The following is a 17,950-nucleotide window of genomic DNA, read 5'->3' as shown; positions in this document are numbered from 1 at the left end:
TCCTCTGTCTTGTTACGTTCGTTGTCTTAAGCCTAGTAAAATCACACAGGAATGTTTTAACCCCCTCCCCCTTCTGCGTTTTAAATTTAAGGAACACTTTCCGGTCAAAACTGCAGAAAAACTATCTCCATTAATGTGCTCCAACACTTTTGTACTCCAAGTGCACCCAACTAGATCGTTGCGAACAGTTATTTAACGTTAGTTGTTGCCTCCCATCAGTAAGTATTCAAAGTGCGGTATCACCAAGACTCGCTGAATGTATACAGTGAGCGCTACCTCTACCGAAAATAGGTTGTGTGTGTATATATCAACGTAGGTGTTTTACTGCTTTAAGGAAAAATATTTGTTCCATAGTGCACGAAACGTGTACATATTCTGAAGGAACGCACTGCTGTGACTCCTATTATGACAACTGGTTTGATGCACCTCGTACCAATTGTAGCAAAAACAAGAATTAAAAATAAAATAGGTCTCGCCTTTAGCTAAGTTAAAGCCATTTGCTTTGCTATACAATACCATTAGCAAAGCAAATGGCTTTAACTTAATAAAAGGCGAGACCTATTGCATTTTCAATGCTTGTTAATGTTTATTTTCCTGAGGTTATTTTTATTCTCTTGTTCCCATAGTGATTCCTTGGCTTCTCTCTGTGTTTAGGGGCATAGCTATCACTGGTGCAGCAGGTGCAGTGTCACCCTGGCCAACTGAACAATTTTTATCATATGTTATTGATCAGCCGGCACCTTTGCTACGCATTGGTCTGTCTTCAGCACATCCGTGTCCATCCCATCTGCCATCTCCGTAAGTCTCTCTTCTCAGTCTCATCAATGTTTCCATTTTATTTGTTTGCTCTCTTTCTTGCTGAAGTAAAATAATAAGTGCCAGTTCCCAAAAATGAGAGCCGGGAGCCTCCCACGACAACCGCTAGTTCAAATGAAACATTGGTCTGGAGGGAATCAGGCATGTGTATATAATGACATTCTGCTCTTCTCGAGGCTTGGAGACTAAGGTAGGATTTATGTACAAAGGTTGGTAGGGTATATGCAATACAAGATAGCACTGAAGTCGGATACCACAGTTTAGATTTGTGATGAATATGAACTGATATTAGAACATTGGAATGTTGGAAGCTCCATTGAAGACAATGGAGTAGCTCAGGGCGTATAATGGCTGGTTTAAGCCAGGAGCTCAAACATTCCAATGCTTCTTTGTTCACAGCTCTGGCTGTGAACAAAGTCTTCAGGGAACCTCAGGGAATTTCAATTCCCTCGCGCTCCCTAGAGCCTTTGTTTAATTTGTTAGAGCATTCTTCCCTCTTGTGGCAGAATGTTCTAACAGCCTTATAGCCCTTCGTAGCTGGGCTATACCGGCTATTAAAGTCCTGCTGCCTTGATAAAGTCCCTCGCCTTTGGCTCGGGCCTTTAACGATGCAGTGGGTCTTTAATAGCCGGTATAGCCTGATACGGCGGGCTATAAGGCTATATTAGAATATTGGAATGTTGGGATCTCCAGAGAAAACAATGGAGTGCTCCAGGCTTATAATGGCTGGTATAAGCCTGGAGCTCCAACATTCCAATGTTTTTGTTCACAGCTTGGCTGTGAACAAAGGCTTCAGGGAGCCTAAGGGGATTCCAATCCCCTCACGCTCCCATAAGGCTTTGGTTTTTTTTGTTAGAACATTCTGCCCTCTAGTGGCAGAATGTTCTAATAGCCTTATAGCCCTTCGTAGCTGGGCTATACAAGTCCCTCCCCCTTGTTAAAGGTCCTCGTCTTTGGCTCAGGCCTTTAACGCTGGAGAGGGCCAGAGCTCCAGAGAAAACAATGGAGTGCTCTGGGCTTATAATGGCTGGTATAAGCCTGGAGCTCCAACATTCCAATGTTTTTGTTCACAGCTTGGCTGTGAACAAAGGCTTCAGGGAACCTAAGGTGATTTCAATTCCCTTGCGCTCCCTGAAGCCTTTGTATTATTTGTTAGAACATTCTTCCCTCTAGTGGCAGAATGTTCTGATAACCTTTTAGCCCTTCGTAGCTGGGCTATACTGGCTAGTAACGTCCTGATCCCTTGTTAAAGGCCTCGACTTCGGCTCGGGCCTTTAACGCTGGAGCGGGCCTTTAATAGCCGGTATAGCCCACTACAGCGGGCTATAAGGCTCTATTACAACATTGGAATGTGAAGCCCTCTATTGAATACAATGGAGTGCTCCGGGATTTTTACGGGCTGATAGTAGCCCATAGAGCAACATTCAAATGTTGTTTTGTTCACAGTTGCTTCAGTGAACAAAGGCCTCTCGGAGCCGGAGGGGATTTAAACCCCTCGGGTTCCAAGAGGTCTTTGTCTTTAGTAATTAGAACATTCTGCCCTCTATGAAAGGAATGTTCTAATAGCCTTAGAGCCCTCCTAGTGGGCTCTACCAGCCATTAAAGGCCCGCTCCCTTGTTAAAGGCCCTCTCCTTCGGCCTGGGCCTTTAACAATGGAGCGGGCCTTTAATGGCCAGTAGAGCCCACTAGGTCTTCCTCTAAGGCTATATTAGAACACTAGAATATTGGGAGCTCAATGAAAACAATGGAGTGCTCTGGGCTTCTAATAGCCAGTAGAAGCCCAGAGCCACAACGTTCCAATGTTTGTTCACTTCTGTTGCTGTGAACAAAAAGCCTCATGGAGCCCAGGGAGATTTCAACTCCCTTGGGCTCCGTGTTTTACAAAATAGAACATTCTGACCTCTAGGGGCGGAATGTTCTAATAGCCTTAGAGACCTCCATTGCGGGCTCTACAGGCGATAATGACCAGTAGAGCCACCTACGGAGGGATCTAAGCCTATAGTATGTAACTATTCATAAAGGGGGTGGTGATGGACAGAGCATCTGAATTAAGCAGAACACTCCTACCCAGTCAAGAGATCAGGGCTTGATCCATCACCGTTTTTTAGCTCACGGAACCATCGCAGTTCAGAACCTGGCTACATGCAAATTAGTCTGTCCCTGGCCCAATGCATCATGGGAACAGGGCAGACCAAACTACCAAGCCAATTCTTTACTGGAAAGGAAACAAGCTTCCGGGGACCGGTTTCTGGCATTACAGCCGTCTTCGGCCCGGCTTGCTTGAATCCTGATGGTGCAGTGAGCTAGGGACTCATGTCTGAGCATACCCTTCCACTCCTATAGTGGCCAAACCGATTCATAACGGGGGTGGTGATGGACAGAGCATCTGAATTAAGCAGAACACTCCTACCCAGTCAAGAGATCAGGGCTTGATCCATCACCGTTTTTTAGGTCACTGAACCATCCCAGTTCAGAACCTGGCTACATGCAAATTAGTCTGTCCCTGGCCCAATGCATCATGGGAACAGGGCAGACCAAACTACCAGGCCAATTCTTTACTGGAAAGGAAACAAGCTTCCGGGGACCGGTTTCTGGCATTACAGCCGTCTTCGGCCCGGCTTGCTTGAATCCTGATGGTGCAGTGAGCTAGGGACTCATGTCTGAGCATACCCTTCCACTCCTATAGTGGCCAAAACGATTCATAAAGGGGGTGGTGATGGACAGAGCATCTGAATTAAGCAGAACACTCCTACCCAGTCAAGAGATAAGGGCTTGATCCATCACCGTTTTTTAGCTCACTGAACCATCCCAGTTCAGAACCTGGCTACATGCAAATTAGTCTGTCCCTGGCCCAATGCATCATGGGAACAGGGCAGACCAAACTACCAAGCCAATTCTTTACTGGAAAGGAAACAAGCTTCCGGGGACCGGTTTCTGGCATTACAGCCGTCTTCGGCCCGGCTTGCTTGAATCCTGATGGTGCAGTGAGCTAGGGACTCATGTCTGAGCATACCCTTCCACTCCTATAGTGGCCAAAACGATTCATAAAGGGGGTGGTGATGGACAGAGCATCTGAATTAAGCAGAACACTCCTACCCAGTCAAGAGATCAGGGCTTGATCCATCACCGTTTTTTAGCTCACTGAACCATCCCAGTTCAGAACCTGGCTACATGCAAATTAGTCTGTCCCTGGCCCAATGCATCATGGGAACAGGGCAGACCAAACTACCAAGCCAATTCTTTACTGGAAAGGAAACAAGCTTCCGGGGACCGGTTTCTGGCATTACAGCCATCTTCGGCCCGGCTTGCTTGAATCCTGATGGTGCAGTGAGCTAGGGACTCATGTCTGAGCATACCCTTCCACTCCTATAGTGGCCAAAACGATTCATAAAGGGGGTGGTGATGGACAGAGCATCTGAATTAAGCAGAACACTCCTACCCAGTCAAGAGATCAGGGCTTGATCCATCACAGTTTTTTAGCTCACTGAACCATCCCAGTTCAGAACCTGGCTACATGCAAATTAGTCTGTCCCTGGCCCAATGCATCATGGGAACAGGGCAGACCAAACTACCAAGCCAATTCTTTACTGGAAAGGAAACAAGCTTCCTGGGACCGGTTTCTGGCATTACAGCCGTCTTCGGCCCGGCTTGCTTGAATCCTGATGGTGCAGTGAGCTAGGGACTCATGTCTGAGCATACCCTTCCACTCGTATAGTGGCCAAAACGATTCATAAAGGGGGTGGTGATGGACAGAGCATCTGAATTAAGCAGAACACTCCTACCCAGTCAAGAGATCAGGGCTTGATCCATCACCGTTTTTTAGCTCACTGAACCATCCCAGTTCAGAACCTGGCTACATGCAAATTAGTCTGTCCCTGGCCCAATGCATTATGGGAACAGGGCAGACCAAACTACCAAGCCAATTCTTTACTGGAAAGGAAACAAGCTTCCGGGGACCGGTTTCTGGCATTACAGCCGTCTTCGGCCCGGCTTGCTTGAATCCTGATGGTGCAGTGAGCTAGGGACTCATGTCTGAGTATACCCTTCCACTCCTATAGTGGCCAAAACGATTCATAAAGGGGGTGGTGATGGACAGAGCATCTGAATTAAGCAGAACACTCCTACCCAGTCAAGAGATCAGGGCTTGATCCATCACCGTTTTTTAGCTCACTGAACCATCCCAGTTCAGAACCTGGCTACATGCAAATTAGTCTACTTAAATTCATATTTAAGTGTAGGGGATCTAGCAGAAGGAATAGGAAATCAGGGAGAATTAGGTAGTCTAGGATCTTCTTCATGGGTGACAGGACTTGGCCCAGAAGGGTTTAATATGTGGACAATTTCACCATATGTACTTAATGTCTCCCTTTTCCAAGTACCCTCTCCAGTAAAGATTGCCTGTGTGTGGGTAATATCTACTGGTTGTAGATACTAACCCATGTTAGTGTGCAGTGTGTCTCCTTGGCCAGAGGTCTTCTAGCATTCCAAAAGAAATCACCCGACAGGATCTCCTTCTGTTCACTTTTGACTCCTTTCATCAAAATGCCCTTAACAATTACCAAACGTGCATATTGATAAATGATTTTTCTAAGAACATAAATCCAAAGACAGATTTACACATTTTGGAGGCGTTATTAAAAGTGGGGCTTGTGGCATCACTGTATAATGTGAATTGCTGCCTCCTACCGGTCAATACTCTGGACCCTACGAATGAAGTATATGTGATGGGACAGCGAAAAACATTTTATTGAGCATTTAACTTTTTACAGTCATCTAGAACTTGATGTGGTGTGTGCATAAACATTATTTGACTACTCTAGAAGAACACATTTGTTATCAGTGAACTCCTTATGGCCCAAGACTTGATTAGAGATGTGGAAATGTCATACCACTTATTACATAGGATTAGAAGAATACTGTTGGCAGGACTCTTCCTTGCATTATCTAAGGGGAAGACGCAATAAACAAATGAGCCCTTGCAGCAGACCACAGTGCAGACGGCACAGTAACCCACCCAGTAACCTACGCGGCATGGGAATATATACAACGTAAATGATTCTTCTCTTCATCCCCTCAACCACTGTATATTTGATTGGTAATAGTATGCCAACAGAGGCATGAAAAAACACCCAAATTATTAAACAAATGTTGCTGTTTTTAATCTGGGTGGTTTTTTCTGGGATGCCCAAACACTAGTTTTTGGTGTGAGGAACCCCACTGCTCAAATCAGCCCGCTTCCCACGCATTACATTTACAGCTGAATGATATGTATGGCGGGACAATGCCTTATTTAACTTTTTTCAAACTTTAAAATAATGTTAAAAATAATATGAAAGAAAAACGTGTACCTGATAGGCATCTGCACCACGTTTAGACAACATTTGCTTATTATCTTCTATGACAAAGCCATGCTGTTTTGCAAATGCAACAGCTCCATCGCCAACTAAGAATCTGTGGGCACTCTTCTCCATTACTTCACAAGCTACAGCAATAGGAGTGCCAATTCTAGAAAAAAAATCATGCACATTATTTTTCATTATTTCTGTGCTTCTAAAGCATGCGATAGATTATTATAAGACACCAGGGCAAACCTTTAAAAAAGGGTTTTTAAAAGTGACTGGCAAGTGTAAAGTCACCAGTTTGCTAATATATACATACTAAGGTTGCGCTTCTCGAACTATGCTCAGAATAGCAAAATTAACACATAAAATTCATAGAGGCACTAGGGGTGATTTACAAACAAAAGGTAAAGCTACACTGGGGTACATATAAACCTATAAATGGTGTAAATTCACTCGTAAATTCACAAAGACCGGGCTGTTTCAGTAGAAAGCAGCACTTCTGTGCTTTCCATTTCATCTGCTTATCAGCCCTTATCCTAATAAGCATTGCCAAAGGCAATAGCTCTGGCATTCGCTAACAGTGTTTTGACGTTGCCGTTATTTTTTAATGTTTTTGTAAACTTTATTACATAAACAATGAAAAATAAAAATTGCCCACCTATGTGTGCACAAAAGTGCAGAGACAAAGGCAGCCATTTCTGAATGTTCAAAGGGGGCATGGAACAGTTGAAAGCCCATTCAAAGATAGCTCCCCATAATGTGCACTCAAAGGTGGCATTTGGTAGTGGAATTAAAGCACATTTTAAAAAAATGGCCAATGTTAGCAGTGCGCACACAAGTCGTACCATACTGCAATTAGTGGTGAGGGGCAAGTAGCAGTGTCTGGGGAGCTCCAAGGCTCTTGCTAAGTTTAAACTAAGTAAACTAAAATTAAAAAATATATAATATGCTTTTGTTTTAAAAAATAAAAAAACACACACAATAGCCCTAGCACAGAACAGGACTACTTTATCTGTGTGCAGATTGCTGTAACTCACAGGTAAAGCAACCAATGGTTTAAGTGTGCAGACCCCTTTGAGCAGTTTGCTGTGGTGGTTGGAAGCAAAATGTGAATGAGAGTTCAACTAACCATTGGGTATACAGGGCTGACTGAAAGCCACCCTATAAAAGGATATCATATATATAATTTTTAGTAACGCCAGGCCAAAAACTGAAGACTGACCTCTGACTGGAAATTCAGCATGAGTAGGCTTAGCATACAACTTTTCTTGAAATAGCAAATGTGTTTCCATATGAAGAATTACGCTGAAACACATCATGGAAAATCAGTGTTTTGGGCATGTTTCCCAAGGAATTCCACAACGTAATATTCATTCTTGTTTCAGGCTCCACTGTGAAACCTGGACCTTGCAGCAACTTGGGATTCTCAAGCTTTCTTGCTATCAGCCACTTGAGTGGCATGTGATCGGTTTGTACCACACAGGTAGTACCAAACAGATGCAGCAGTAACTTTCTCAAAACTTGCAAAATGGCAAAGCGTGCTTTCCCAATGGCCGCCCTCTTCAGTTACCTGGGTAGTAACCCACCACTAATAAGGGTCATCAGATGCTCTCTATGCGTGTCATTGAATTGAGTCAATGCAGCTCCCACTTTTTTATCTGAGGTATCCTTCTGTATTATGAAGGGTTAACTGTAGTCAGGGGGCTTCAGTACAGGTGCACTGCACAATGCTCTTCAGGTACTCATAAGCTTTTTCACACTTCTCGGTTCAAATCACCTTCTCCGGCTGCTTCTTGGATGTCAAAGCTGTCATGGGGCAACAACAATCCTCAAAGTACTACAAGGTTTCTGTAGTAACCAGTGAGTCCTGAAAATGTTCTCACTTGTGTTTCAGTGTTGAGTACCTCCCTCTACAACGCAGACTGAAATATACATCTAAAAAGCCTATTTTCCTGTTACCCACCAGATGTCCAAGGTAGACTACAATGGATTTCCCAACCTGGCAGTTGGTTGACTTGATGTTCAATGTTGACCTCTGTATCCTGACCAAGACATGTTCTAGGTGGTCCTCCCGTGAATTGCAGAACACCGCAATGCCACCCAGGTTGGCCACATAGAACTCTTCTTGCCCTCATAGAACATAGTTCACTAGGAGTAAAGACACCTCCAATGTAGAAAATGCAATCTTCTCCTTGGTATTAGGCTCTAAAACAATCTGCCAGTATTCAATGTTCAAATCAAAGAGGCTCTAGTACTTCACAGCACAGAGCCGGTCCAAAGGCTCATGAGCTCTTGGAATTGGATGGGCATCTGTTTTGGTGACTCATTTGAGTGCCTGGTATTCCACACAAAAATGCAAGTCTGATGGATCTTGCCCAACACCACCTAACTGGCCTAAGGACTACGGGATTGCGCAATAAATCCTAAGTCTCACATCTTGGCCACTTCTGCTTTGATGCACACATGAACTCAGTCATTGCTATTCACAAGTAGACAATATCCTAGAGTTAAAGCTAGAGTTAAACCTAGAGTCAGCATGAAAAGATGGGAAAATAGTCCCAGTACCTCCATCTTGAAGCGATTCCCTAGGATACCCCAAGCTACCATCTCCACAGTTGTGGTGCTCTCAGGTACATGCCCACCAGCACAAATGGAACCCTACAACCAGCAGATGCACTAAAATGCCTTGGTGTCACCCTTCTGACTTACTACTCGATCAACAAGTGGGACAGGTTCTACAGAACCTCCCTGCGTCTCCATGCATCCCTGGCCAGCAGAACAGAGAGCTGAACCTATCCTGGGTCTTTCTAAGTGTCCTGTTAAGAATACTTTGTGACCCTTTGATAAAATGATGTTCCTGTGTGCTACTTGAACCACTACCCTCTTGCCTGCACCTGGCTAGGATCCACAGATTCACTATAAAGGAGTCCACTTTCCTAGCCAACATAATGCTTTCCAACCACTACCTGCTGACCTGTTCCTGGGCTTCCTTCCAAAGTCCCAGTAGTGTAGGGCTCTCAACATGTGCTTTAGGGAATTTTTCCTGCATAGGTCCTACAGCAGCTAAAACCACTGCAGCTTTGGCAGTAACCCAGACTCCAATACCTGGTCCACTTCGGATCTCTCCTCTTCTCAGTCTGGAGCAAGGGCAAAGGACCCAACAATCAAACAGGCTTTATAGAGCATGGTTTATCACCCATTAGGGTATCCAGGCTCTGAGAGCCCTGTTGCACAAGAGGGATCAGTTGAACAGCCAGTTCTTGAGTCCTGTCATGAATTCAAGCAGTGAGGATGAGGTTGTTCCAGGGTTTTGCAGTGAGGTAGGAGATGGCAGGATCTTAGCCAAGTAGGATTCTGGTCCTGGTACTAAATCAGGGGCAACTACCTAATTGCCCAGGAGACATCCAGCTCCTTGCTTTTCTCTAACCCCTACATCCACTGATTTCTTCAGTGTTCAGCAGTGTGAGGCGTGCACCAGTGTGAGGTGTGCAGCAGTGTGAGGTGTGCAGCAGTATGAGGTGTGCAGCAGTGTGAGGCGTGCAGCAGTGTGAGGCGTGCAGCAGTGTGAGGCGTGTGGCAGTGTGCAGCATGCAGCAGTGTGAGTATTACAGCAGTGAGCAGCGTACAGCAGTGTGAGGCTGTAGCAGTGTGAGGCGTGCAGCAGTGTGAGGCATGCAGCAGTGTGAGGCATGCAGCAGTGTGTGGCATGCAGTAGTGTGTGGCATGCAGCAGTGTGTCGTGCAGCAGTGTGCAGCATGCAGGAGTGTGAGGCGTGCAGCAGTGTGAGGCGTGCAGCAGTGTGTGGAGTGCGGCAGTGTGTGGCGTGCGGCAGTGTGTGGCATGCAGCAGTGTGGCGTGCATCAGTGTGGCGTGCAGCAGTGTGCAGCATGCAGCAGTGTGAGTCTTACAGCAGTGTGCAGCGTGCAGCAGTGTGAGGTGTGTAGCAGTGTGAGGCGTGCAGCAGTGTGAGGCGTGCAGCAGTGTGAGGCGTGCAGTAGTGTGTGGCGTGCAGCAGTGTGTGGAGTGCAGCAGTGTGCAGCATGCAGCAGTGTGAGTATTACAGCAGCGTGCAGCAGTGTGAGGCGTGTAGCAGTGTGAGGCGTGCAGCAGTGTGAGGCGTGCAGCAGTGTGTGGCGTGCAGCAGTGTGTTGTGCAGCAGTGTGTTGTGCAGCAGTGTGAGGCATGCAGCAGTGTGAGGCGTGAAGCAGTGTGTGGCGTGCAGCAGTGTGTGGCATGCAGCAGTGTGTGGCATGCAGCAGTGTGTGGCGTGCAGCAGTGTGAGGCGTGCAGCAGTGTGAGGCGTGCAGCAGTGTGAGGCGTGTGGCAGTGTGTGGTGTGCAGCAGTGTGTGGCGTGCAGCAGTGTGGCGTGCAGCAGTGTGGCGTGCAGCAGTGTGCAGCATGCTGCAGTGTGAGGCGTGCAGCAGTGTGAGGCGTACAGCAGTGTGAGGCGTACAGCAGTGTGAGTGTGTGGCATGCAGCAGTGTGAGGCGCGCAGCAGTGTGAGGCGTGCAGCAGTGTGAGACGTGCAGCAGTGTGAGGCGTGCAGCAGTGTGCAGCATGCGGCAGTGTGAGGCGTGCAGCAGTGTGAGGCATGCAGCAGTGTGAGGCGTGCAGCAGTGTGCAGCAGTGTGAGGCGTGCAGCAGTGTGCAGCGTGAAGCAGTGTGCAGCAGTGTTAGGCATGCAGCAGTGTGAGGCGTGCAGCAGTGTGAGGCGTGCAGCAGTGTGAGGCGTGCAGCAGTGTGTGGCGTGCAGTAGTGTGTGGCATGCAGCAGTGTGTGGCGTGCAGCAGTGTGTCATGCAGCATACAGCAGTGTGAGGCGTGCAGCAGTGTGTGGCATGCAACAGTGTGTGGCATGCAGCAGTGTGTGGCGTGCAGCAGTGTGTGGCGTGCAGCAGTGTGTGGCGTGCAGCAGGGTGCAGCATGCAGCAGTGTGAGGCGTGCAGCAGTGTGAGGCATGCGGCAGTGTGCAGCATGCAGCAGTGAGTAATGCAGCAGTGTGCAGCAGTGTGAGGCGTGCAGCAGTGTGTGGAGTGCGGCAGTGTGTGGCGTGCGGCAGTGTGTGGCATGCAGCAGTGTGGCGTGCATCAGTGTGGCGTGCAGCAGTGTGCAGCATGCAGCAGTGTGAGTCTTACAGCAGTGTGCAGCGTGCAGCAGTGTGAGGTGTGTAGCAGTGTGAGGCATGCAGCAGTGTGAGGCGTGCAGCAGTGCGAGGCGTGCAGTAGTGTGTGGCGTGCAGCAGTGTGTGGAGTGCAGCAGTGTGCAGCATGCAGCAGTGTGAGTATTACAGCAGCGTGCAGCAGTGTGAGGCGTGTAGCAGTGTGAGGCGTGCAGCAGTGTGAGGCGTGCAGCAGTGTGAGGCGTGCAGCAGTGTGAGGCGTGCAGCAGTGTGTGGAGTGCAGCAGTGTGTTGTGCAGCAGTGTGAGGCGTGCAGCAGTGTGAGGCGTGAAGCAGTGTGTGGCGTGCAGCAGTGTGTGGCGTGCAGCAGTGTGTGGCGTGCAGCAGTGTGAGGCGTGCAGCAGTGTCAGGCGTGCAGCAGTGTGAGGCGTGCAGCAGTGTGAGGCGTGCGGCAGTGTGAGGCGTGTGGCAGTGTGAGGCATGCAGCAGTGTGTGGCATGCAGTAGTGTGTGGCATGCAGCAGTGTGTCGTGCAGCAGTGTGCAGCATGCAGGAGTGTGAGGCGTGCAGCAGTGTGAGGCGTGCAGCAGTGTGTGGAGTGCGGCAGTGTGTGGCGTGCGGCAGTGTGTGGCATGCAGCAGTGTGGCGTGCAGCAGTGTGGCGTGCAGCAGTGTGGCGTGCAGCAGTGTGAGGCGTGCAGCAGTGTGAGGCGTGCAGCAGTGTGAGGCGTACAGCAGTGTGAGTGTGTGGCATGCAGCAGTGTGAGGCGTGCAGCAGTGTGAGGCGTGCAGCAGTGTGAGGCGTGCAGAAGTGTGTGGCATGCAGCAGTGTGTGGCATGCAGCAGTGTGTGGCATGCAGCAGTGTGAGGCGTGCAGCAGTGTGAGACGTGCAGCAGTGTGAGGCATGCAGCAGTGTGCAGCATGCGGCAGTGTGAGGCGTGCAGCAGTGTGAGGCATGCAGCAGTGTGAGGCGTGCAGCAGTGTGAGGCGTGCAGCAGTGTGCAGCGTGAAGCAGTGTGCAGCAGTGTTAGGCGTGCAGCAGTGTGAGGCGTGCAGCAGTGTGAGGCGTGCAGCAGTGTGTGGCGTGCAGCAGTGTGTGGCATGCAGCCGTGTGTGGCGTGCAGCAGTGTGTCATGTAGCATACAGCAGTGTGAGGCGTGCAGCAGTGTGTGGCGTGCAGCAGTGTGTGGCATGCAACAGTGTGTGGCATGCAGCAGTGTGTGGCGTGCAGCAGTGTGTGGCGTGCAGCAGTGTGTGGCGTGCAGCAGTGTGTGGCGTGCAGCAGTGTGTCGTGCAGCAGGGTGCAGCATGCAGCAGTGTGAGACGTGCAGCAGTGTGAGGCATGCGGCAGTGTGCAGCATGCAGCAGTGAGTAATGCAGCAGTGTGCAGCAGTGTGAGGCGTGCAGCAGTGTGAGGCGTGCAGCATTGTGTCATGCAGCAGTGTGAGTAATGCAGCAGTGTGTGGTGTGCAGCAGTGTGTGGTGTGCAGCAGTGTGTGGCGTGCAGCAGTGTGTGGCGTGCAGCAGTGTGTGGCGTGCAGCAGTGTGAGGCGTGCAGCAGTGTGAGGCGTGCAGCAGTGTGAGGCGTGCAGCAGTGTGAGGCGTGCAGCAGTGTGAGGCGTGCAGCAGTGTGAGGCGTGCAGCAGTGTGAGGCATGCAGCAGTGTGTGGCGTGCATGCAGTGTGTGATGTGTCTAGCAGCGTGTCGTGCAGAAGTGTGCAGCATGCAGCAGTGTGAGGCGTGTTTCTAGTGTGTGGCGTGCAGCAGTGTGTGGCGTGCAGCAGTGTGTGGCGTGCAGCAGTGTGCAGCATGCAGCAGTGTGAGGCGTGCAGCAGTGTGAGGCGTGCAGCAGTGTGAGGCGTGCAGCAGTGTGAGGCATGCGGCAGTGTGTGGCATGCGGCAGTGTGTGGCATGCGGCAGTGTGTGGCGTGCAGCAGTGTGTGGCGTGCAGCAGTGTGTCGTGCAGCAGTGTGCAGCATGCAGCAGTGTGCAGCATGCAGCAGTGTGAGGCGTGCGGTAGTGTGAGGCAAGCAGCAGTGTGAGGCGTGCAGCAGTGTGCAGCATGGAGCAGTGTGAGTAATGCAGCAGTGTGCAGCAGTGTGAGGCATGCAGCAGTGTGTGGTGTGCAGTAGTGTGTGGCGTGCGGCAGTGTGTGGCGTGCAGCAGTGTGTCGTGTAGCAGTGTGCAGCATGCAGCAGTATGAGGCGTGCAGCAGTGTGAGGCGTGCAGCAGTGTGAGGCGTGCAGCAGTGTGAGGCATGCAGCAGTGTGAGGCATGCAGCAGTGTGTGGCGTGCATGCAGTGTGTGATGTGCAGCAGCGTGTCGTGCAGAAGTGTGCAGCATGCAGCAGTGTGAGGCGTGCTTCTAGTGTGTGGCGTGCAGCAGTGTGTGGTGTGCAGCAGTGTGTGGCGTGCAGCAGTGTGTCGTGCAGCAGAGTGCAGCATGCAGCAGTGTGAGGCGTGCAGCAGTGTGAGGCGTGCAGCAGTGTGAGGCGTGCAGCAGTGTGCAGCATGCAGCAGTGTGAGGCATGCGGTAGTGTGAGGCATGCAGCAGTGTGAGGCGTGCAGCAGTGTGAGGCGTGCGGCAGTGTGCAGCATGGAGCAGTGAGTAATGCAGCAGTGTGCAGTGTACAGCAGTGTGAGGCATGCAGCAGTGTGTGGCGTGCAGTAGTGTGTGGCGTGCAGCAGTGTGTGGCGTGCAGTGTCGTGTAGCAGTGTGCAGCATGCAGCAGTATGAGGCGTGCAGCAGTGTGAGGCGTGCAGCAGTGTGAGGCGTGCAGCAGTGTGAGGCGTGCAGCAGTGTGAGGAGTGCAGCAGTGTGAGGAGTGCACCAGTGTGGCGTGCAGCAGTGTGTGGCGTGCAGCAGTGTGAGGCGTGCAGCAGTGTGAGGCGTGGGGGAAAAATGCACTGAGAAAGAGTGGGGGGAGCACGAGCCGACGAAAGAGTGGGGGAGGGGATACTCAAGCCGACGAAAGAGTGGGGGGAATAAAGCTCGAGCCGACAAGAGTGGGGTAAAAAAGCATGATCCGACGAAAAAAGCATGAGTCAGAGAAGAAAGTAAAATGTGAGCCAGGGAAAGACAGGAAATAAATAACGAGCCATGTAGAAAAAAAGAAAAAGCTCTTGGCATTGCTGTAGTAAGGGCGGAGGAGTGCATTCCTTTCAAGTCTGATGGGGGGGGGGGCGGGGAGGGCAGCCTTTGAAGTCTGAGGCGAGGCACAGATAAATGGTGGTGTGTGATGTGGCTGGCGACGATGTGTACGCGCATAGCTCACATGAACTGTACTCAATACACAGCTAGGTAGACTTTTCTTTTCCGCTTACTATAATCTCGCCTATTTATCCCTGCGGGATAGAACAGGGGAGACCTAAAAAACAGCATACCAGATACATTCAAGACAGGAGAGTGCGACTGTACACCATGAAGGGGACATTTCTGTCCCAATAAATGTCATAAATTTTCATCAAATGGGTGGGCGAGCTGGGAGATATAGACGAAACACACTGGAATGCTGCACTGGCATCCCCAAGGGAAGCGGGCATCTCGTCTAGATTCAGACTGGTGCAACTCAAGATACTGCACCGGATCTATTACACGAGGACCACACTACATAAACTCCATAGGGCAGACCCTCCATACTGTCTCCGAGGTTGTGGGGAGGAGGGTACCTTCATACACACAATTTGGGAATGCCCGGTTATAGTTGAGTACTGGAGGCAAGTGATGCGCACCATTTCCCAGACGTTGGAGACATCTCTCACACCGGAACCCTGTACATGCTTAGTGACTATATGGGAACCCAATGATCTCACGCGACAAGGTCAACTAAGGGCTGTTGTGGGTATTATGGTTGCGAAAAGAGACATAGCGCAGAAGTGGGAGGCGGTAGACAGAAAGAACGGTATACAAACTAAGGGCAAATCCTCGAAAATGGAATAAAATATGGTCACCATGGAACCGCTACCGCGGGGATTTATGTGCCCCACTGATGGAAGAAGATAGTGATAGCTCAGGAGACGAAGGGGAGGAGGACTGAATTTACAGGCCAGGCTGGCATACAAGATCCTAACGCAGTGATAGTAGATTGCCAATACTAATACCCTAAGGACCAAGGTGGGTAGTGGGTCGGTGCCAAGTGACCTCTATGTATACGCTCTATCCATACCTGTATCAGTCGCTGTCAAAACTGCCGTGGGCGTAAATCAACGATAGTCTATGCAATTGAGTCATTTTTAATTTTTGTTGTGGTTGTTCGAAAAAAAACAAAAAACAAAAGTAAGACGTCATCATATGCTAATCGACTGAAGAACCTACACTTAAGGCCCATCCGAAACTACGCCGCCGGACCCATGGTTGTCGGCTGAAAGGCTGTGTATTATTATAAACCCTTCTATGTTACCCTTACTGCAGCAGGCCTCAGGGTTGTAGGCTCATTGCTGTGTATTACTAATAATGTCAATAAAGATCTTACGATTTAAAAAAAAAAACAAAAAAAACGAAAATAGGTACTCTAGCAAAATTTTAATAATATGTTCATTCCATTATTGTGCTATTGGCTACTATCAACCCCAAATGTTTAGCATAATTAAAGTGAACCTTACTTCTTTTTTTTTCTTTTTCTTTTTTTATCGATCAGCTTGACATCTTGAACAAAATTACCATATCAATAGACTTAATCATAGCAATCAATAGAGATACAGGTAGCAATACATTGTTCTGCATAGATAAGAAAGGACCAATAACATAGAAGACCATAAAAACAAACAAGAAAAACAGAAAGAACAACACAGGGTAAAACAATGGGAAGGTGATTTAAAAAAAAGTTTTTTTTTAACAAATTAAAAAAAAACAAATTTAAAAAAAAGCTTTAAAAAAAGCTGCCCTTTAAGGACTGGTACCTGCATTCAATTATCCAGCCATTGTATAAAAGGAGCCCATATTTTTAAGCCTTTCTCCCGTCTCTTCTTACCCCCTCTTAAAAACACAGCTGATTCCAAATTGTGGAGAGCTAGAATTCTTGCTCTCCAATTCATAAAGGAGGGGGGAACCGGACTGATCCATTCAGATGTTATACACAACCGAATTAGCGACATTGCAATGCATAATAGGGCGGAAACATAAGTTGATCTATCCGACACACAGTCGATTTCGCAACCAGTTATAACCAATTTGGAAGATAAAACCATCGGAATTTTAAGACAGGAATTAATAAATGCCTGAAAATCATGAAGAAATACAGCCAATTTAGGACAGGAAAAAAACATATGTACATCATTGGCAGTTATTAAACCACATCTTGGACAACCATGACCACCACTACCTCCCCATTTGGATATTTTGGCAGGGGTATAGTAAAGATCAAAGAGAGCCATATAGCTTTGGGAACGAAGGCTCCGAGAGATTAACACTGAGATGGATAGTTCCAATGCAGCAGAAATATCTATACCAACCGTACCAAACTTAATATCCAATTTAGTGTTCTGTACCAGAAGATCATCTGGGAGACCTGATAATAGATTTTGATACAGGGACCCAATACGTGCCTTCCTCATAATCAATTCCATAAGTGTATTTTTAGCAAGCGCCATTGGGATGTTAAGAAAACGCCTAACAAGGAAGCTACGTATCTGTAGATATTTAAAAAATTCATGTGTTCCTAAGGCAAATTTATGTTTTAAAAATTCAAAGGAAGCCATATTGCCCTCATGAAATAAGTCACCCAGAATCAAAATACCATGCGACCTCCACCTGATTGTGATCTGGTCTTGCAAAATGGAGGGTAGCAGCCTGGCAGCAGCCAAAGGTGTGTAATAGTTGATGATGGGAATTGCCCATTTACGACACACCTTCCTCCAGACCGAATGCATAGCTAAAATAACCTTAAACGTAGTTTTTTTATAATAACTGGGCTCAAGAACCGACAGCAGACTCCCCCCGGCATCCTTACCTAGACCAATCTCAAAAATGGAGGGCCTACAGGCTAGTGGAAGTATAGCTTTCTCCCCAAAAAGAGGTAGGGCGATATGTTGAAGTAAAGCTGGCCAGTTATAGAGCACCAAATTGGGCACTGACCAGCCGCCCCTATCCAACGGTAAATGCATCCATTTTGCTGCCCTTCGGGGTTGCCGATAGCCCCACAAAAACCTATTACAACATCTTTCTGCGCGTGCAAGACTGGAATGAGCAAATTCCAGCGGATTGGTCCTAAAGACATATAAGAATTTTGGTAGAATCGACATCTTTAGTACATTCCTACTACCAAATAAAGAAAGATGTAGATTATCCAGCCTGCGCAAGGTAGAATTGGCCCTGTCAATAATAGGGGAGATGTTCATTTCTGCTAGGTTTTCTACAGCCGCTGTGATTTTTATACCTAAGTTGGTCGCACTTTGTACGACTGGCGCATCAGAGGGACCCATAGCGGTAGATTGAACAACCTGGGTTTTCTGGACGTTAAGTTTATAGCCTGAAACTTGACCGTACAGATCCGCCAAATTCTTAATGGCTGCGAATGAGGTTGCAACATCACTAGATAAAACAATGATATCGTCGGCATATGCCAGAACTTTAAATTCAAGCGCATTGATCTTAACCGGAGAAATATTTGATGAAAGCTCTATTTTATTTATAAACGGATCTATATAAAGAGCAAATAGCAGGGGCGAACAAGGGCA

General features: G+C 48.3%; 1 protein-coding gene across 1 annotated transcript in view; it reads right to left on the bottom strand.

Annotated features, from left to right (window-relative positions):
- LOC144763635 (N(4)-(Beta-N-acetylglucosaminyl)-L-asparaginase-like) overlaps positions 1–17,950 on the bottom strand; it is a 391,860-nt gene that overhangs the window by 230,134 nt on the left and 143,776 nt on the right. The window contains exon 3 of the mRNA XM_078649411.1: positions 6,166–6,322. Coding sequence (XP_078505537.1) covers positions 6,166–6,322 — 157 coding nt within the window. The remainder of the gene's footprint in view (positions 1–6,165; positions 6,323–17,950) is intronic.

The sequence above is a fragment of the Lissotriton helveticus genome, chromosome 6, assembly GCF_964261635.1.
Source record: "Lissotriton helveticus chromosome 6, aLisHel1.1, whole genome shotgun sequence".
Lineage (NCBI taxonomy): Eukaryota > Metazoa > Chordata > Amphibia > Caudata > Salamandridae > Lissotriton > Lissotriton helveticus.
Note: the sequence above shows the minus strand (reverse complement) of the source record. Positions and strands in the feature narration are given on the sequence as shown.